This window comes from Calidris pugnax, unplaced genomic scaffold (assembly GCF_001431845.1).
Source record: "Calidris pugnax isolate Ruff unplaced genomic scaffold, ASM143184v1 scaffold39, whole genome shotgun sequence".
NCBI classification, from domain to species: Eukaryota; Metazoa; Chordata; class Aves; order Charadriiformes; family Scolopacidae; genus Calidris; species Calidris pugnax.
The window spans coordinates 3,676,288-3,698,332 of record NW_015090828.1 but is presented as its reverse complement, the minus strand read 5'-3'; the positions used below and the strand labels follow the sequence as shown (position 1 = coordinate 3,698,332).

General features: G+C 38.3%; 1 protein-coding gene across 1 annotated transcript in view; it reads right to left on the bottom strand.

Moving 5' to 3' along the window:
- The window catches only part of GRID1 (glutamate receptor, ionotropic, delta 1), a 525,592-nt gene that overhangs the window by 40,915 nt on the left and 462,632 nt on the right, over positions 1-22,045 (bottom strand). Inside the window, exons 9-12 of the mRNA XM_014940347.1 lie at positions 13,274-13,375; positions 11,509-11,706; positions 9,211-9,535; positions 7,681-7,819 (exon numbers count right to left, since the gene is read on the bottom strand). Of these exons, the coding sequence (XP_014795833.1) occupies positions 7,681-7,819; positions 9,211-9,535; positions 11,509-11,706; positions 13,274-13,375 (764 nt within the window). The remainder of the gene's footprint in view (positions 1-7,680; positions 7,820-9,210; positions 9,536-11,508; positions 11,707-13,273; positions 13,376-22,045) is intronic.

Genomic DNA, 22,045 nt, shown 5'->3' with positions numbered 1-22,045 from the left:
CAGAGTTGGAAGCTCATGTACATCCTGCATGAGCTGACAGCAAGTAAGCAAACAGGCACAGCCTTCCCTTCTTACAAGTAGCTACACCCACCTTCAGCTTCACTTCATTGTTTCACAGGGAGTAACTTTCTGTCATAAAGTGCTTACTAATTATCGGCAGTTTTGCAATTGTAATTTACTTGCTTGTTCTGGCTGCAGGGTCACTTTCCAAGAGACCTTCTGACTCTGGGATGATTTGGAAACCTATGCAGAAGTATACACTATTATTGCCCTATAATAGAGCAACCTGCATGGCTTTTATAATAGGACCCACTGCTACACTATTGACTCTGACCGGCACAGATAAATAGTATAAAATAAATGTGATTGTACAGGTGTTTTGCTTTTTCCAGGCAGCTCTTTCATTAGCAAGTGAAGATATTTATATTTTTTTCAGGTCCTACCTGGATTCCCACTGTGAGGGTCTTTGTTTAAATACCCTTCTGACAAAGATATATACCATAGTGGCATTATCTTTACCATTATCTGTCTGTCCAAAAGAATGGCAAACATGGCCAGAAGGTAAACACATAGAACAGTATATTAACATGCATAAAGCACTTAGGTAATCTTGTATTGCAGATCAAATAAATATCTACCTTATACAGTGGAAAAAAAATATTAGTGCTTTTGCAGGACTGAAACTCAAATAATTGAGCCCACTGGCCATCCTGCTTTAATGGTTGTTCAGTGCCCAGAACCCATTTCCAAAACAGAGTTCACCATGAAGATTTTCTTCTTACTCCTGTTTTTGGCCTTAAAAACTGGTGGGCTGAAGTAGTCTTTACAGTTAGGAGATATCTGAGGCTTTAAGGGCATCTCTGTTTGAATTGCTGTAGTAATCATTATTTTGCCTTTTTAATATCCTGTTATATTAAATTTCATTATTGGCTCATATAAGACATTTAATCAGCTTCTTTAGAGAAAAACAATAGAAATATAAATATCCTATTGGGCAAAAATCTTCTGTCACCGCATTTTGTATTGTTTATCCCTTAGGAGTCAAATAGAAAATAAAACCCAACAAAATAAGCTATATATCCTTGAAATAAAAAGAAACCACATACTACAGCAAAGAAGGCTGAATTCAGAGGCCAATGACTTTTAGTGTCTGCAGAAAGCATACAGCTGCTCTATTCTATGGACAGCCAGTGAATGACGTACATTAAGATGAGAAAATCTGACTTAAAAGGTGGCTCAATCTGAGCTGAGAAGAGACAGTGTATCAAATCTCAGATTTGAACCAATCCATGTACATTTAGATGGGCTGTCACGAGGGTTGCTTCTCTTGCTAGATTTTCACACTTTCAAAGCAAAAAAAAATTAAAAAATCATTTTATTACCTGCACAGATGGTAGATTTTGCTAACGTCATATCCAAATCGTTTTCTTTTCTAAACTGTACGTGCATCTGAATGTTAATGCCTCAACTCTCTTAAGTCACAGAACTTCCCAGTAACAAGAACAAATGAAGAGATCCTATAATATAGCTGTTGTAAAAGTAAAGTTGACGAGGGTATAGAATCACAAATCTCTTGGCTTTTCCATTAATGTCCAATATATGTCACATTTTTATAATCACAACTGGAGAGATTGAATGCAAGCTCGATTTTCAGCTGTGCATTCTCATTTTTCCCAGAAAAACGTCCTTGGGAAATATTTGCACTTATATGTTTGCCTGCTTGCTCAATTACAGGAGTAATTAGGATCCATTTTAAACCATGGCTGAACAGCATATGCCAACATTCAGAAAGCTTTTTAAAAGGCTCCAGACTTTGTGAAGCCCTGGGTTTCCCAGAAGCACCCACTGGGCAACACCATCAATGCAAGTGAAATGAAAAGACAGACGATGGGGGCTCTAGAACTGGCACCAACACAGTGTCTTGCCCTGAACAGTGCCCGAAGGCAAAGGGCTGGCAAGCTCTGCCCCTGAGCACTGCTGCCCTGCTGCCCTGCTGCACAGCACTGCCCGTCACATTTCTTCCACGTGGCCCAAACAGGGAATGTTCTGGAAATTAAAAAAGAGAGTTTTGAGTTTTTGTCCTTGCTCATCCGCTTGCATCTTTCTTACACTCTTTTTTAGCCTTCGTTTTTATGGATGAACTTAATCTAGTTATTTAATGATTGAAGCTTTTGCTCACAGGCCTTAAATAATAATCACGATAATTATTTTTTATCATGCTCATTCGTACATGCCTCCTGCCAACGTGCCTGAGGTGCTGCCCAGACACTGTAAAACATAGTACAAATTGAACATAACAAAATTAAACATAAAAAAAAGAAAATCCAATGAAGTATTTAGAAAACCATGTATGATATTAACGACAGAAAGGCTGCTTTCAAACACAAGGAATTTCAAGGCAAAATCACTGCAAATACAGAGGGATTCCTGTGAAGTTCTCGCTACCAGCCCAATCAAATCCACTTAACTACAGCAGATGAAACGTTTGTTCATTTCCCTCCAGCTGACATCTTCAAAATACTTTCCTCTGTTTCTGTTTTGTATGCAACCCAGAAAATATTTTTTTTTTCTGGATGCCTGCAGAGCTATTATAATATGGTCATTTCTGGCCAGAATCTTTAAAGCAGCTAAATTGACAATGTGCCATATAAGATACTAAAACCCCTTACTCTGTTGTACAGAAAGGGAACTGAGGCAGAGAGGAGGAGAAGCTTGTCAAGATCAAGCAAAGCTTGTGGTAGAAAAAGAATTTGCACTCAAGTCTTCCAAGTGCCAGAGTGTGACCCCAACTAAGCTGCAGTAAATCTTCAGCTGTCACCAAAACACATGAAATTTGGGGATTAAAATGCAAATAAGGAAATCCCAAATCATGAAACAACAGCTGTGAACTTGAAAGCAGATATAACATGCATTTGTAAGCAGTCCATGAATGCACATATATAGATGCCTTTCAAAACATCCATAGCAATTGCAAATGTTAAGGATCAATTTGATAAAATCTTAAACTCTCTTGAATTTGCAAATAGCCTACTTTTTTATGCCCTATTTTGCCTGCATGATTCGTAACCTCTTGTCTGACAAGCTTTCCTAAACCTGAGCTTCAGAATGTCTGTGCGGCTACTGAACTGCATGTAGCCTGCTTGTTAACAAGAAATGAAGCTGGAAGTTAAGTCACTGCTAATTAAACTCATAATTACAAATGGAAGGTCAGATAGCACATCCAAGGGCTGTTTGAAAATGTAATAAGATAAAAGAAAGAACAAACTCTCATGTAATAATGCAGCCCTTACTTGGCAGACTGACCCATTAGAACACTTCTCAGCTGCATGCAGTCCTGAAGGCAGATATTAGAAATCATTTGAGTTTAAACAAGTTTGTCAAGGATTAGTACAGGCTCTAAACATTAACTAGATTTCTATTTAAAAACAAAAATTAAGAATTGCTCATTTACAAAGTTAGAACACGGATCACGGACTCCTAGTCTGTGCTCCAAAGTGGTTGCCACCAGCAGATTCACAGAAAATGCCTTCTCCTTTAGAACGTCTCACTCCTCTGCCCATTTGTGCTTGGGAAATCGGCTTGATGGTTTGCTGCCCTGCCTGTGGATCTCCATGAATGCACAATTCCTGAGGTAACGACTACATTACTTTTGTTCCCTTGTAGTGAGGTTGGGGCACGGAGAAGATGGGAAGAGCACAAGAAGTAATCTGGAGAGAGGGCTCAAAGAACCAGTATTGAAAGAGCAAAGGGGTGCAGAAGTACCAGCCACTAGCAACTGGGAAACAAAGGACAGCTGGGGAAGGTTCACGCTAATTTCTGCTATCCTTGATCTCCTGAAGAGCCAGAAGTTTTGATGTGGGTCAAAAACTCCACCTGCTGACCCTCCCTACCACCCTGTCACAGCAGCATGAGTGATGGGCACTGGAAACACGTGAGGAGCAAGGCAGCACACGCAGCCATGCCAGACCAGAAAGCCAGTGCCTCTCCCTGTTATCATACTTGTGATGAAGCCCTTGAGGGTTTGGGACAACCTGAGGAGAAGACAGATTTTTGTTCTTTCCAAGATAAGCACATATCTTACATGGGATGTGGGCACCAGGACAGCACAGCACTTGGGAACCCATTTGAGATTTAGGAAGTCTCTGTCAGGAAATACGGGCAGCGTACAAAAGCTGCTTTTTTCTGTGCCTCCTATTCTAGGTATTTCACTTCTCTGTGAGCCATAGGCAGTCCCTGAAACTCATAGCAGGGTGGAAAAGCCTTGTGAGACTTGCCAATATCAAATTTTTAAAAATAATTATTCCCTCATCAGCAGGCTTTCATCTCATGTGCTAATTCTAAAAATCTGCCTTCCAACAGTTCAACTTTGCATCAGTGAATGTCTCACCAAGCCCCTTCTAATAAATATCATTTATTAGATTTCTATGACACAGTTGTTTTGCAGTGAAATTGTGAAGGTAAGGATCACTGGGTTGATTGACACCTGGTTATTCAATCAAACATACTCCTATTCTGCTAGTCACAGACCACATATGCCAAATTTGATGCTGAAACAACCTTCATAAGGCATTTTGGAGGGGGCTTGGGGAGGAAATCAGTCTCGTAATGAAAATCTTAACGATGTTGAAGCTATTGCAGCACCATAATACTATTTTCTCTCCTGCTGGCAATTTAGCAGCAGCAGTACTGAACACCAGGGGACTTTCCTATGGAGGGAGAGGTAACAGCACACATTTACAGAAAGGATGGGGGGCTGGCTTCCTAACAATGGAAGTATAGACAGATGGATTTGGTAGTTCTCAGCTGGTGAGCAAATTTTCAGCTATAACTCATTGTGCCTCTTTGGGTAGGAAAAATGGATTCCAAGTAAGTATTCCTTTCTGGTCCATGTAAGATATAATATGGGCAAGCTGAGTAGAAAATTTAGAAAGGCAAAAATAGTCAATCCACATCATATGATGCTGAAGCTAAGCAGTACTGGGAGTTGAGACACCAGTCCACATGCATTGGTGTAAGGCGGTAATTTACTTTCTTGGGAAAAATCTTCATTCTAAATTTGACACAACATTTTACGACATGTTTCTCTTAAAGAGTGAGGACATGAAAATACCTTCATAATAGCTTAGAAATGGAAGATGGCTCAACAGAGTTTCCAGAGAACCTATTTATTTACCCCATCCCCTCTCTCCTAAGGCACTAACAGTTTTTGATGAGAGAGTTCAGTCCAGATCTCTCTCTCTCATTCTTTCTCGGAGCAGCAGGATCTCAGGGAGATTCTGCAAACTTTCTAAAATAGCCATAGGCAAGTCAAAACAAGAAAGTCCTTTAATTGGCTCAGTTATGCCAAACAGTGATCAAATCAAGGAGTTTTCTGACAGATACCATTTCATATTATTTGGAGGATGATTCGAGTGCCTAAGCCAAAGCATGCAGGATCACTTTCTACACCCCAGGCAATATAAATACTCCATATATTGGCTGACAACACCTGATAGAGACCTTTGGCCTTACAGCCAACTAGCTGAAGCAAAGGCAATGAACCTTATGGCAATTCAAATTACGTTACACGTTTCTGGTTTGGCACCTGAATTGCTCTGCTGGTGTGTGCAGATCACACTGGAGTGCTTTCTTCCTTCTGCATCCTTACCTTGTACAAGGGGATGTGATATCAGGAACCTGAAAAGTAGCAGCTACCATTAGGTATAGAAAGGCATTTAATTCTAATTCTTCAGCTGCCATCTCTAACAGAAGAACGGCGTCTGGGCTCCAAAGTCCCAAAACACCACCAAGCAGCTCCTTTACTGAAAATTCTCCCCCCTGCCCTCCCCCCCTCAAGATTACTAGCAACATCCTGTAATTTTAATAAGGGGAAAAAAAACCCGTTGTAAATGTCATAATAGCTCAGCCTCAAAGGCCTCCTCTAATAATTCATATTTCTGCTCTTAAACCTGTGTCTCTTTTTGCAGATTCCTCACTGCATTTTACCCCAAATTTTGTTCTCTGAACTTTGCTATGTTTTGGGAGTGGCTCAGTAGCCCAAACAGACAATTTCTTCTGTCATGAAGGAACTAGAGCTTTCAGAAATTTTTATGATCATTATTCAAGCTTTATGGATAACTATTGTTGTCCTGAGTTTCAAAAGCAACATATTCATTGAGCTTAACCTTATTCATATTACAGCCAGGCCTCGCAGATACTCTGCAGTACTTTTATTCTATTTAGTTTCTCATGTTATTTCCAGAAATTACTTCCAGTTCTTATTTCTATTACTGCTAAACCCCCCTTAATTTCTCCAAACTAACAGAAAAATTAATTTAAAAACAAAACTTTTAATGGTTTTGGGCTGGTATTATTGTTATTATTTTAACACTATATCCATACAAAGTGTTATATTACCTGCAAGTACACAATGGCAAGTTGAAAATTGGAAATCCTGTTAAACTCATGTTTATGAGAAATGCACTTATTTATGTCCTTCTGTGCAGATACCACAGAGAATGCAAAAGCAGCTTTCTAAAGTGCCAGCCTCATCTAAGTGCCAATGGCTCAGTTTCAGGAGCCGAGCACAATTATTACAGACCCAGTTTTCCCAGTGCAACCCCAAGTGAGACCAACAGAGTAAACTGTCCCACTCTCCAGCGCCTAAAATCCTTGGCTCAGCATTTTCATGGAGGAGAGCCCGAGTCTGCCCATCCTCTGGCTGCCTCTCTACTCCATCACCATCAGACCAAACATGAGATACCAGGCTCTAATCCTGTTGGCACTGACCATGGAAGATCAACAGCTCTCTCTGTATATTTTATGAGAGTGTGAGGTTGGAAATTTTGTCTGTGTTTTGAGAGAAAAAATGAAAACATTCTTTAGCCTTTAAATATGCTGAAGAAAAAAAATTACACACACTTACACAAATTGCCACCAACCAACCAGCAGGCTCTCTGGAGCTGCTCAGAGATCTGATGTATTAAAAATATTCTCATTGGGTATGGATTAGTAGGCAAACGGCAGGGGAAAGAAGTCAAAGGGGCAAGATAAATTGGGTTTGTTACAGAAGCTGTAATTTATCATCACAATATTGCCAGCACAACTGTAGAGAATTATACATAAATTTAATAAAACAACTGCTATATTACATCTATTATCCCAGAGTCAGGTTTGGTTATCTTTTCCTTCTTGAGAAGACAGCTTTTTCTGCAAATAATGTCACTGAATCTGGCCGTTTATATTTTGGCCATTTATACCTTAAAAGACTAGCTTACATGCAAATAATAGTATAAACCCCGATGTATATCAAAATATTAAGAACATAAAATTACACATTGAAGGTGAGAAGTGGAATGTTATATAGTTCCCTAGAGGTGACAGTTCCCTCTGATGTTCAACAAAGAAATAAAGACAGCTGAAGCAGTGAGAGCCCTAGTTAAGCAAAACGCATATAAACATGAAAGACATCTCTTCTGGAAAAATATACAATTAAAGTGCCATTGTCCCTTCCATTCACCTGTCAAAACTGCTTGAGGGTTGTACGAATGAAGGAGAAGGGGGGCGGAGAAAAGCAACCACTGCAAATAAGGAGAGTATTTTACTAGAGTTATCGCCTTCTTGCAAGAATGAGTGCTCAAATGGATAATACCTTTCTGTGAAATCCAGGTTTCCAGCTTCATGTTAAGAAGAGGCTCTTACCTTATAGGATTATCCATTCTTGATACTGTGAGAAACGCTGCTAAGTTGGCTGTGTAGGAAGAGCACACGATAAGGGTGAAGAGCCACCAGCTTCCCATTACGATGCGCATAGCCACAGAATTGACAGTAGATTCACCCCCTACAAATAAACAGAGAAAATGAGGGTCTCTCAGCAGTTTCCATTTACTATCACCCTCTGCGTGCCCTATTATGTTAATCTTTGTTGGAGCTACCCCTCTTCGTTTCTGCTCCCCTCCAGGCTGCCCTTTCACTGTGAGAAAATCACAGCGTCCGTTAAGATTGATAATTTACAAACATTTTCTCCAGTCAGCCTCTTGCCCTGGATACAGTTCTAGAAAATCATCTTTCAAAATATTTCCCTTGGGAATTATTGAAGAGCAAATCTACAGAACATGAAATATATTCTAAATAAAGAAAGTTTAATGGTGAAGCATGACTAATATGCAAGAATAAAATCATTAGTGTTCAGACTATAGTAATACTCTGTTTTCAATGACCATTTATGATTTGGAAAAAACCCACAAAACTCCAATGGTTTGTGTGCTATCTGTGCTGTATTTAAATCTGCAAAGACTGAAGCATTAGTGTCATTTCTTGTTACTCTTTACAACATTTCAAACAACATGAAGTTTTTTTTCCTAGCAGGCTGCAAGCACAGTTATGCTTGAAGACTGTTGAAGGCCAAACCTTACCATACAGCTGGTGCTAGTCACTTCAGCGTATGTTTGCACTGATTGTATCTTACTCTACTTAAACCCATCAGGGATGCCACCTTAATGAGATGAGGGACCAAGTCTCATAGCAATAGTAAGGATTTTCCAGCTGAAGCTTCATAAGCTTGCAATCACAATGAAAAAAAATGCAGAAAAAAGTTACCACCACAGCCATATGTTAACATTCAACAAAACTTGCCTTCCAAGAATAGTACTAACGTTATAGATATGGGATGAAACCTGTGTGGGCAGATTTTGCAAACAATTATATACAAAATTAACTGTGTTATTGGTAGCAATCTTACTGAATTCAGTAGGATTAGTCCCATGCCTAGAGATTCCTGAGCGTAATGTTGGTTACACAACTAGAAATCATTTTCCTATTCAGTTCAAAGAACCAAAAGACAAACTGTCTCACATTAGTTCAAAAACATAAATTTCTGAAATTAAATTTAAGCTATTAGAAAAGGTGCCAGTTTCAGAGTTGGAGAAGTGTTGTAATTGTGCAGCAAGCAGCTCTGTAGTTTATTTATCATGTGGTAAGATTCCCAGAGTGGAGAAGCCTGCATGGAGTGTTTTTTCTGGATGTACTGAGAGACAGAAAAGCAGAACATAACCCCCAAACTTACCTACCTCTTCCCACTTTTCATCAGCTGGTCTAATAAAAAATACCACCTCCCCATATGAGCCTTCTCTTTCACCTTTAGACTGTTCTGGCCAAAATTAACATGTCCTGACCTGCTTTACCCAAGGCAGAACATTTCTGAACGTCCGTATTAATGAGAGAGTTCAGTACCTTGCTGAACAAAGGCTCCGTACACGACCCAGATGGCACTGTGGAGGGTGGAGGAAGCAGAAGGGCTCGGCTGGGAAGCGTTCTGCGCCCGGACTGCCTGGATGCGGTTCAAGACAAATATCAAGACACCAACGATAGGGATGGCTGCAGCAATGCAAGCCCACACCGCAAAGTCGAAAGGAGCAAAGAGAGAGAAGATGTTGATTTTCTCCTCGGGCTTTTTGATTAAGATCCCCACGGAATAGTCCATGTACCGCTTGCTGAAGTCCACGACGCTTTCTCGTTCTGGTGTTATAGTGATGGCTGAGATGGCCAGGTCTGCTCTCTGTGAGACAAACACAACAGATTAGATCTCTTCCTCTCACCATGAATTCTGCCAGCGTGAGCCTTAACAAGAAGCTTTTAAAGAACCAAGTGACTCCACGCATTTCTTTCTATAATTTAACACATTTAGACAAATTAAAATAAATTGTCTAAAAATAAAACCAGAATCAGTTTCATCATTTGAATGCTAATTAATTGCACTGGTCTAAAGCAAAATAGTGAAACGTAACCTGCCAAAGTATTCTAGAACAAAAAGTGTCACGCTGGCTCCTCTCTGGAATGAATGCAATTTATTTCACATTTATCCCTCACTTGTTTTCCAAAGGATGCCTAAAAATCCAAACTGTATTAGCCTGGTGCACTGCAAGCAATAAGAAACACCACTTATTTAGCTTGTGCATTTGATAGCAAGGTGTAAAGAGCTAATGTTTGTTGTTCTCCCTGTGGAGATGCCAGCTGCCCATGTTCATGAAGGGATTTCGTATGACAACTGGGGATATTTTGTTTGTTTTTTACAATAAATAAAGCAATTGCAAAAACTAGTAACTGGAAGAATGCACCAAAAGCAACAGTTCCTGAAACTGTTTCGACCTCAACATTTAAAGCGAGTAGGTTTTACGCACAGAGGGTCCTTAAAGAATATGCAGACTCAATGAAAGATAAAACAGGAGTTAATAAATAAGATTCCCAAAGCTTTTGAAGAGTTGCAATTAGATTTTTATTATTTTTCCACCTTAATAAAAACAGTTCTCTTCAAAAAACAGAATGTACTTTTTGTTTCCTATCTCTACATTTTGCTAGGAAAGTGAAGAAAATGTTAGGTGAGGGAGGTCTGCTTTGAAATCCTTTGGAGTCAGTGGACAAGCTAGTAGCAGAAATACTGTTAAAAAATACGATAATAGATTGCTTCAGAGAAAGCAATTTCCAAAGAAAGTTAACAGGATTTCTTACTACATTTTCAAGCCAAAGAAAGTCAAACAACTTATGTCAATGCAAAGTAAGCAAAAAATTCTTTATGTTTCCTAGCACCAACCAAGAATATCCCATTATTATACACACGTTTGTTATTGCTTTAATTGCTTCTATTTCTTCCTAAACATCTACTTACCAGATACTGAACCACCTACTTACTAGATAATGAGAAAGCTTTCACTTTCAGTAATAGCTTCACTGCAGAACAGTAACCTTTTCTACAAAGGGCAGCAACATGGAATATTAATTCCTTTGATTCTCCTTGATTAACATTTGTCCCATGTCAGATAGGGAGAAAATGAACAAAATACACTTAATTCTCCATGAGATTCTAAGCTACAGAGTTTCCCCATTTACTTCAATGGAGTTCAATTAACTAACTCCTGATTTGCAAGACTGTAATTAAGAAAAGAAATTTGGTCCTCTCTGTTTTAAAATCGTGAGATCAGTTCTGATCTGTTCTGGTCCTTCAAAACACTTCTGTGTTGTATATTACTACAAATACTTTTCCTGTTTGGAGACAAACAGTTGATCGCTATCAAATGCATTGCCACAGAAGGATCCAAATAAAGTCATACCTACAAACAAGTAGCAAAGACATAATGAGAAAGTTATTTGGTTGGGGTTTTTTTCGGTTTTCTGTAGTCATTCACTCACACACATGTACATGTCCTCTCTTCTTCTTCTTCCAACTATGTAAACACAGAGATTTACACTAATATAATTTATGGTGAGAACAGTTGGGAGTAAATAGAACGGCAGACTCTCCCGTTCTATCCTGTATACAGCGTCTTGAAGTGCACAGTTTACACCATGCTCAGACTACTTGCAGCTCAGAAGCATTTTGCACTGCTGTTTTCATTCTAATCCATTCTCTTGATTTGGAAAGGAGGAAGGGGGGAATTTAAACAACCCCCTTACAAAGCTTTGACAGCATACTCCAAAGAGTCTTTTTGTTTATTCATTTATTTCTTTTAAAAATACAGCTACTTCTCTGTGTACCTTATTAATGAGCTCTCCAATCATGCCATTCCAGGAGCTGTTTTGGAGCTGCTGTCCATATTTGCCATCAGGAGCTTGATATATCTCGTATTTGAAGCCCAGATTCTTGGCAAGTGCATCCAGGACATCAATGGAAAAGCCTTTATATCGCTTTGGTTGCCCAAGTATGTTCTCCGCCACCATCACAAAAGGTTCTTCCTGAGAACAAAACAATATCTTATCTGATACATGAAACAACGTTTTTTAGTTTGTTTCTCTTAGCAAAAGTATGTTTTCTGAGTTAATTCTGGACAATTTGGCACAGATTTTGGGACACTTTTAACCTTCTGAGGCAAAAACTGTAGGCTGTGCAGGATACTGTGAGGCATCCCAAGCAGACACCAGTGCTTCAGCACCTGAGTCCTGTCCATGGCTTTGGGTTTTCCACAGTTCTTGAGAAGAGGCAGGGACTGCAGAGGACAATTCAACTCCTACCAGCAGCTTCCTGGTGCCCACAGGATGAACTGCCCTCTGAAGTACCATCTCTTACCACTGACTGTATAGAGGGCACAGACACCTACTTTAGTGTCCTAACTAGCTGTCCAGAGTATAGATATCTACTTAAGCGTATGAGTCCTAGACAGGAACTTTACTACTGTGCATCTGTCTCAGGGAATACCAGATTTAGAAAGCTATCTTTTACAGACAATGATTAATCTTTTATCCAGGAGACACACTGAAACAAGAGCTAAAAATGCTGCATTTTGTGAATATTTAACCATTTGAAAATTCCAAGAATAACCTTCATGGGCACTGGCTCCTGCAGTATTTTATATTACCATATGCTTTGGGACCAAGGAAACATAGCATTTTGTAGTATGTTTTCTGTTAGGTGTGAGTGTCCTGCTCTCCTGTGGGGGAACAGCAGGGCTGTTGGTGGCAGAGCCTCTGCAGTTGGCTGCCTTTGCAACCTGGTACTGACGTTCTTGTGGAAGGGATCTGCTCACCTCCCACGTCAGCCACAGTATAACCTCACCTGTCACCAGAGAGAGGAAAGAAAACTGGGGGCTGGAAAGTGTGACTCAATGATCTTATGTGATACTTTCTATTTGTACCATGATTCAGAAAAAGAGAAACAAAAATCACAAATAGACACCACATTCCGCAAGCTGCAAACTACAGTATTTTAGGCAGGAATGTATTCAAGCCCTAATTTGCCCCTAATTTAGCACTTAGCTGACAGGAGCTTTGCTATCACTCTGGATACTAACAGACAGTAGTCCCAAAAGCATAGTGATTTTTTGGAAAGACTACGCCTTTCTAAAATATATAGTTTATCTCAACAGGAATTTATGAGCTTGATGGAGGAAACACTTGATTAAATTTTACAGCCTGCAGTGTACAAGAGCCAAGATTAGATTATCGTAATTGGCCCATCTGATCTTAAAATCCATGAAATGTTGGAAACTGCATATCCGAGTTAGAGTACTGTATCTGGAATACACCCTAGTGCTCTCAGTCCCTGTGCTGGTTCCATGCCCAGCAGGAATTATAATGCAGAAAAACAGCATAAGCAAACACACAAATGCTCTGTATCTCTGACAGTGCAGAGCTTCACATAAAATAATAAAAGGCCATCATCTAACTTCCTTGTTTATGTAACTGATCATCCAAAAAAATACAGAACTGAAAATGATAGGGAAAAATACTGAGGGAAGTGCCCAAAATACTCAGTCAGATCCTTTTATTTTGAGTGTTGGTTTCCTGAACTCAAATAGGATCATACCAAGACAGTCACCACTTTGAGTGTCAGTCCTTGTAAGTCATTGCCCAGACGTCGTTCTTGTAGACTACCATTCAGGCCTTTCTCAGAGTCCCACGTTGCCAACTAGAACAGAAAGCACAGTGAGTCTGAAGGACTGTTAGGCAGAAATCTTTCAGTATTTATATAAACATGTAACAGTAGCCTGACCAGATCCAGAACGGATACAGAGAGGATAAGAGAAGTGTGTTTTTTAATGCAGAATCAGAATTAGCGACATTCTTAAGACAGACACAAAAAGTACCTTGCCTGAATGCATTTTCATCACTGCCAGTAACTTAACTGCTCTATTATCTGTAGTATTGGTCATATTATTTCATTTATATCACTCCAATAGGATGTTTATTTCCAGCAAGTTTATATTGCCGGACAGTCCTCAAGATTATCTGTGGTGTCACTATCCTACATTTCCCTCTCTGCTCAGATCCCCTCCTACTCTTCAAATCATTCCCTACTGATAATCAAAGAGTGACCTTTCTTCCTGCTGCACAACGTTCTCTCTCCCTGATGGTCATAAATTCTTGACACAGATTCTGCGGTCTCAAGCTATCCCCTCTTCTCTTCCGGACTTTCTTCAGATGCTGTCTTAAGTCCTATTTTTCTCTCTCCTTGCCCTACTTCTACCTCATCAGTAAAACAATGACAGCCTCTTAAGTTCCCAGGTCCTGATGATCAACTATCTTGCAACCTCCACCAGTACCCAGTACTACATGTATCTGCTAGATGTACCCGCGTGCCGATTTTCAGGATATCTCCATGGAACATTACATCTAAATATTTTATTTTTCAATTAAATGCATCACTTTAAAAATCAATTTTACTGCATTTTCTGAAGAGAAATGCAGTAAAATTCAATACAATAGGTTCAATAGAAAAGTCAATCTTAAGTGACCTTTGGATTAGTCAAACTAAATATGCTCTTCAGCAGTAGCAGTCAGACACTTCCTTTGCCTTCAAACAGAATCCATGGTGTCATTTTGTTCAGACAAGTTGTAAATAGTACCAAGTAGAAAGTGTTTCCTTCCTTTTCTTCAGCTCTACTCTTACACACCAATACTATCCTCACATATGTAGAAGCAGTGTTGTTAGCTGAAGGCATGCCCTGTAGAAATTAAACATAGCCCAAGATCTGTGAAATGTGTCTTCTTCCTGCCAGAAGCTAAATTTCATGTAACAAGTCAAAACCTTCTTGGAAAGAACTTATTTCACTGAATATGCCTATGGCTAGATGTCCTACACGATTTATTTCTATGACTTCAGTTTTATCCTAAAGCCTCAAAAATCAAACCAACAAATAAAATGTGATGGGAGAGATCTGTATAGTTTTATTTTTGTTTTGTTGTACTAAACTGATAAAACAGGGACCTAGAAAAGAACAGGACATTCAGTGAATATTCAGCCACCATAACTACCACACAAGCATAAATGATAAAAATTATTCTATAGTCACTAAATCTTCAAAGCTGAGACACAGGAGAGGAAAGAATTTGGCTACACCTCCTTTATCCAGCTCTCTTGGAGGATGGAGGAGAATGACTGAATAACATTCAGCTTTCTAATGACACTCCTGAGTCTCAGATTGAAAACCCTCCCCCTGTGATTCCAGTTTGGAGTGACCTTCTGCACATAAAAGTCTCTGCAGCAATACAGGTAGATACCTACAGCAATGGTATCTTTTAAATTCAAATTTAGATGCTTGCTCTAAAATATGTCCAGATGTTTCTTAGCTTTTGCCAAACCAAATTGTCCAATTTTTCAGCTGATATAAATCAATATGGTTCAAACAGACTTCAAGGACCAGTATAGATGGATATGGTACATATTGTGTCTCAAATCTGTAAACAACATTTACTGTCTAAGCCTTCTTCAGCTGTCCTGTGCAGTAAGTATATGATAAAAGATATATGGAAGGTTTTGGGCAAAATGGCTTGCACAATCTCCAGATGATGACTAGATATTTATTAAAAAAATGGGAAATGCAATACATACATTTATTACTTCACCACTGGTGGAACTCACATTTCAATTCCTTCTCCCACTCCTTTTTGCTTCAAAAACTCCATCTGGTTTCATGTCAAGGCCTTAAGATTTTTGAATACCCTATGTTTCACATTCTGCATTAACACTAAGAATTCCTAAATGGAGCTGGAGACATGCCAGTGTGATAACATACATTTCTTCCTTTTATTCAAAGGGAGAGAGACAAAGATTCCTCTTTTATGCAGTAGGAGTAGGTGCAAAGAGGAGGAGCATATTATGCTTCAGCACAGAACTCCACAGTGTTCTCTATGGAGGTACAAACTTTTCAGTCTCTAAAAAGCAAACTATGCAGATAAAGTTAATAAATGGAACATGAGGAAAACCTTTTCCAGAGGGGACTTTTGCCTGTGCATCCTTGTGCTTCAGAACATTTCATTTGTTCCGAAGTCTGCCAATTTTAACTTCCACTTCTTGCAGACAGAATTTTGTTTACAGGACCGATGTATTTACAGATACGTCTACCAATTTGTGACAGCTGACCTGTCAAGATCAGTGCCCGAGAAACTAATTTCCAGCACTGTTAAACACAATGAGTACTGCTGTTGTTTGATAAGGCCGTTAGAGTTTCATTCTTTGTAGAAATACGTACCATGTTCCTACCAGAAGTCTGAAGCCAAAGGTTATAGCACAGCCATCATCTGACAGGGAATAAAGGGCTTTTAGAGCTGACTACGACAAACAACTGCTTGCAGGATGAGCACTTGTAGGATGAATTTCAAAAAATCAATGGTTTCTGGAACATATATTTAATGGCAGTATGGGTGGGGTTTTTTTATATATTTTCAAGTTACTGGGTTATGGGAGCTCAAGTTCTAAAAACAGCTACTTTATTAAAGCTTTTCAACTTAAACCTTCTTCCTAGCTTCTGTTTCTGAAATAGCCACATTGCTGGGAATCCTACAGTTCTAGCCATACATCAGAAACTCAATCATCCAGTAAAGACAAACCAGAGGAAACAACTGTGATATTCAGACAAAAAGGTAATTCTGACTTAAGACATGATTCTGACCTTTATCAATATTTCCTGCACTTTCAACCAGAACTGCAAGACAAAACTTGGAGAGATAAAGTCACAAATTTAACATTGTTTTCAATGTTCACAAGTAATGTATAGATTCAAACGCACATACCCAACACACTAGCAAAACATGGTTAGACACCCTAGGAATGTCAAATGATAGCAGGTGTCATCCAAACCATGGCACATGAACCTGCTGTTCAGGAATTTGTCCTGAGAGGTACCGATAAAATTTGATATCACTATAATTTCAGGGTTCCTGAGTTCCCATCAATAAATTACAAGCCAAATTCTACAGAGGAGTTTCATGACTTTGTTAACGATGTTGATGCTGGCTTCCTAACACTTACTTGAGTGATTAATTTCCCAGAGGAAATCATATTGAGATGTCATGGTAAACTCACACCAGAGAACATCAGAAGCAACTCCACAGAATTGTGAGGACCCTTATCAGCAAAATGAGGCAGACAATCCTTCTTCTCAAATAAATCAAGGCTGCATGCATTCAACCCCTATTTGCAGGATTTACTACCACTTGCCACTCCCTTTAGGAGATACAATTGATGATAAACTCAGTTATTTGTTACACATCTGTTTGTCTGCAAGGTCTGAATGTTCATGCTGCTCTGCTATACAGTAATTACTTATTCTTTGAGTCAGGAACTTGAATTTAGTTTTCCTAACTTTGCTGTCAACACTCACACCACTGGACTATGGCAAATGTCTGTCTCCAGCCCAAACAAATGGAGATGAAAATTATCCCAAACTGCTAGTAAATACAGTTGAAAACTGACATTAGCATAAAAAGTGAATATTTAATGTTTATATTACAACAGTGAATAAGATCATCTACATTATTATAGTTTATGAGGCAGTAGTTCTTGTCCAATAATATATGTCACTGCTATCTAACACCATTTAAAGTGTGTCACCAGCCTAAACATGATTTACTTTTCAAGGAAAATGCGATTCTCATAAGAAATAAAACAAGATAATTTTCAGCAGATGTACAGTAATGTTTGAAAGGGCTACAATTAATCCAGAGAATGCATCTTCTCTTACCAAAACCTGAAAACTTTTTTCTGGTGACTCCTTTGGAGCTAAGGTTACACCATCCAAACAAACTAAATTTGGGAACCCCTGCCTTGAAATCTGAAGAACAGAAAATAAATGAAGGAGAGGGTGTGAGACAAGCAGTTCTCATGCTGTGAGACATGTACCACCCAGAGCACATTTTCTGTGAGTATGAAAGCTGCTCTGTGCACCGAGTTAAATAAATTAATCTATGCCACTCACAATTTGATAATGCTTTTAGATTAAAGTTGAACAGAAATAGATTTAATTTTGATGATAACTTGTTTCTTAAACTTGAAGTCAACGTAGTGTATATCAAACACGATGTCCTTCTACCACATATGCATATTTTGCAATGTTGGGGCCTCTGACTCCCTTTGCCAGCCCTGCAATATAGCTAAAAAATTACTGAAACATTTGACATTATAAAAGTAGATTTTAAACAAACATGAGAATCAAAAAACTCCCAAATAAACAAAATGTAAACAATTAAATGCTTACAGGAGACAAATATGAAATCAGGCAGTGGCCCATTAAATAAATGGAGCAAACTGGACACTGCTGTGTTGCAGTTCTAAGGAACAAAAGGAACTCCATTTAAATAGTGAATAAAACAAATGTTTACATTTAAGGCCACGATTCTTTTTTAAAATGCAGTATATCAGTAATCCAGGGAATTTACTGTTATTCAATATCACTCACAGCAAGGTATTAGTAGGATTCACACATTGGATTATGTGTCATGCTCAAGGAACTGACAGGATTCCCTGAAACATCATTTTTCTTTTTACGAATGAAGTTGCATTGAACGTACCAAAATCTTTTCATTTGAAATACTGGACCGTAATTAAGAAAAAAAAAATTGTACTGTGTATTAGTAGAATCTATAGTAACGTAAAACAGGATTAGGAAAATATAAAGGTATGGATTCTCATACTTGCAAGTAACTCCAAACACTGATACAATTTATTTCTATAACAGCTACATAATTATTAGGAATATTCTAACATTTCTACTCTGAAGCGTAAGCTTATAGTCATTATTAGGGATAAGATACTGGACAAGATTATCAGCTGAAAGGATTTAAGGTATATTATGTTGTCCAGCATAACTTGACCTTGTTTGCAGTGAAATGCTCACTTCCAGATGTTTATTCTATTCTGATATTCTGCATTTGTTTGAATTAAAGACACAGCTTGTTCCAAACATCCACAGTGGGTTTGGAATACCTATGCACCCACAGCCACAGAGCCACCAAGAATTCCAAAACATATTAAAAATATGAAACAGAGGATTATGATCCCAGTGCAGAGAAACTCTCAGTCTTTTGGGTGAAATTTAATCACATCCTGTTCAATGCTCAAAATGCTGTTTGCCATTACAGGGGCCACACAAGGATTGTATCTACATGGTATAAGTCCAGAGGACAGGGACATCATGGAAAGCTGTTCTCTCCCATTCCTGATATTTCAGAAGAAAATCTCATTCATTTCCTGGATGAGATTAAGCCCTTTAAAGGCAATGACTAGCCAATATAAAGTAAGAAAAAATGGAGAACCAGGGAAGGGCTGCCTCCTCTGGGGTATCATGCCACTGTTGTTTTTCTGGTGCAGGACAGTGAAGCACATTAATGTGACTGTTGCTGCTTTACAGGCCTTTAAGAATGTGAGAACTTCACAGAGAAGAATGCAGCTTATTCTAATTTTAGTGTTTTGCAAATTTATGGTGCAATATAAGCGATAATAAAACATCTCTAGAGAATCACAGGAAGATAAGCATTAGGCAGCAGGACCTTATAATGAACAAGCCATTCTGGTCAAAAAAGAGAGCTTTTTCAATAGCACTGCAGAATTAATAGGTAACTGAAATAGGATGACAATATACCTGCACCTGAATTTTAGTTTTGTTCCATACAGCGTTTTGTGAAACCTCACTAGGACAACTTGAATCCATTTCCTGAATAAGGACAATTATCACATGATTTATAGGCTAATTTCTAAGCAACAATGAAGAATGGTGTATCAAGATGAGAAGTTCTGAGGAAGCTTAGAGCAAGTCAATATTAACATCTTATTTACTTAATAACTTTTTTAATGATTTGGATCACAAAATAGCAAATTACTAAAATTAAAATGTCTAAGATGCAAAGATATCTCAAAACTGGGAAGTGCTGCACATATGTCAGACTAGAACAGTGAGAAAAATTAATGGGAGAGGTAAGAACCTAGACATGAAATAATAATATGCATCTTGCATAACTAGAAGCAAACACTTGTGAAAGGAAAAAATAAGAAACGGAGATACTTCGATTGAAGAAACGAACATGGAAATTAATATCAAAAAATTGTGCAGGGTGAAAGTGAGCTGCAAATGGGTGTTGAGCATGCAATACAATATGGCTGCAAAAGCACCAGTGTGATTTTGGACTCCACAGGTCTTGTGCTCAGAGATCACTCAACAACACACCTGAGAAGAATATATGGTCTTAATACTGTGCTTAGCTTCTGCCTGAAGAAGATTTAGGCATGCTGGAAGAAAATCAGGGGAGAACAGAACAACTACTACTGGGGTGAAGGAGTTAGTTTTCACAAGAAGGGTGAAAGACATATCTATGTGTACCTAATATAACGATGACTAAGAAATGAGAAAATTAGAAACAAAACTAGATATAAGACAACAGAACTGCTGCTGCTGACTTCTAATAATCTACAGAGACCCTTTCACATTAAATACAATCCATTTGCTAGAAACATTCATTCTCAATGCAGACTGTGAAATGAGAAATAGACAACAGGGCAGAGCTTTTCTGAGTATTTCTAAACAAAAAAAAAATTCATGGGAAAGGTTTGGCACATCCAGGATATGAGGAAACAAACAAACAAACAAAAAAAGCGTGACAGCCTGGCGATTCCTGAATTCAACAGATATATCAGGTCTGAACCGGGATTTCACATAATGCTGGATCACAGCCAAAGGTGACTGGGATACTTTTTTCATATGTGGAACAACTTCATTCAAGTCCCAGAGTTCAAGATTTAGCCTGTGATCTCATCAGTTTACTACATCTCAGGTGAGCGGATTAATCACCTAAGGCAGTTTAGGGACATGTTATCATTCACAAAGGTCAAAGGTATTGGTTTAGTCTTTATGAATAATGGCATAATTCCTGAATACTTGAAAACCTCAAATATTTTCACCTCCAACAGAAAAACCTACTCCCCACTACTGAAATGAAGCCATTCCTAGAACTCAGCCAGGGAGAAACTCTGTAGAAAGTGCACAGGAACAATTTAAGGACCCAGCCTACAATTACTTACAATTGTGCTTTAACTTAGCAAATGTACATAATACCATTGAATCCTGAGAGTTACACTTATATAAAGTTAATTGAGCGTAGACCTAGAATAGAAAATAAAGTTCAAGAACACTGAAGGGGGGATTTTATTAGGAAAGAGCAATTGACCTGAACTGACATATCTAAGGAAACAGATATACACCACCGCTCTTCTGAGAAGCACAGAGAGATAAACGGCAAATATCTAGGATTAAGATGCCACGTGGAGACTGCCCTTGAACTATCAATGCCCTTCAAAGCATGTGAGAGAACTGGCTCACAATTAAGAGTGAAGAGTAGCATTAACTGAGTCACTATCATATGGATAGTCCTGTGAAATTCTCATTTAAGTTTTAAGAAAACACAAATCTCCAATTGTGTGAACAAAATGTACTTTGACGAGAAGCTCATAGCACCAAGCAAAAATTTATACAAATTAGAATGAACACTTCAAAATAACTCAAATAGCTCAAACCCAATGAAAAGTGATAAAAATTGAATTAAAACAAAATGCAAATTAGTATCAGAAACATGCTTTTGCCATGTAAGATCAATCACAGTATTAAATCACTGTCATCCAGAGAGTAATTAGAATCTAAGATATAGAATCTCTCTCTTCATGTCATTTACAATAATTTCTACAAAATAAGTGGGAAAATCTAGAGGGAAAAAACTACTGCACCTAACCTGGAACTCTGGGGGTAGTTTAGGAGGACGGATGACTACAAACAGAGGTTCTGGTAGAGGTATTTCAGCATTAATATTCTTCATTCTCTAGAAGCCTGTGAATTTATTTAGTTAGAATAATTCTTCCTCTACAAATTCTGCTGTTCACTACGATCAACAATTTTGATCTTATTTAGCATAACTCAGCAGTATCTTGCTCCATTATTTTTATGGTTCTTCATTGCAGAGAATATCAAATATTTTGATGTGAGAGGAGGTGGTTTTCTTTATGGTTTTCATTAGCCAAAGATCAGTTCATTTAAAGATAATGGCCATATTATTAAAAGCCAACTATTTTACATATAGTAGAGGTCTACCACATAAATAAAGCTCAGACACATCATGCCTTATACTACTAATTAAGGAAGCTAAGATATTTTTATATCTGAGTATACAGTAGCTTTCTGCAGTACTATGATTGAGGAGTCTCAATCAGAATTGAAGTAGCAGTTTTCTGTATCCCTACAGTTTTTAGTGACACAGTATAAGACTTCTCATATCCCTTGGGAATGGATCAGCACCATATACTTTATATTGCATATAC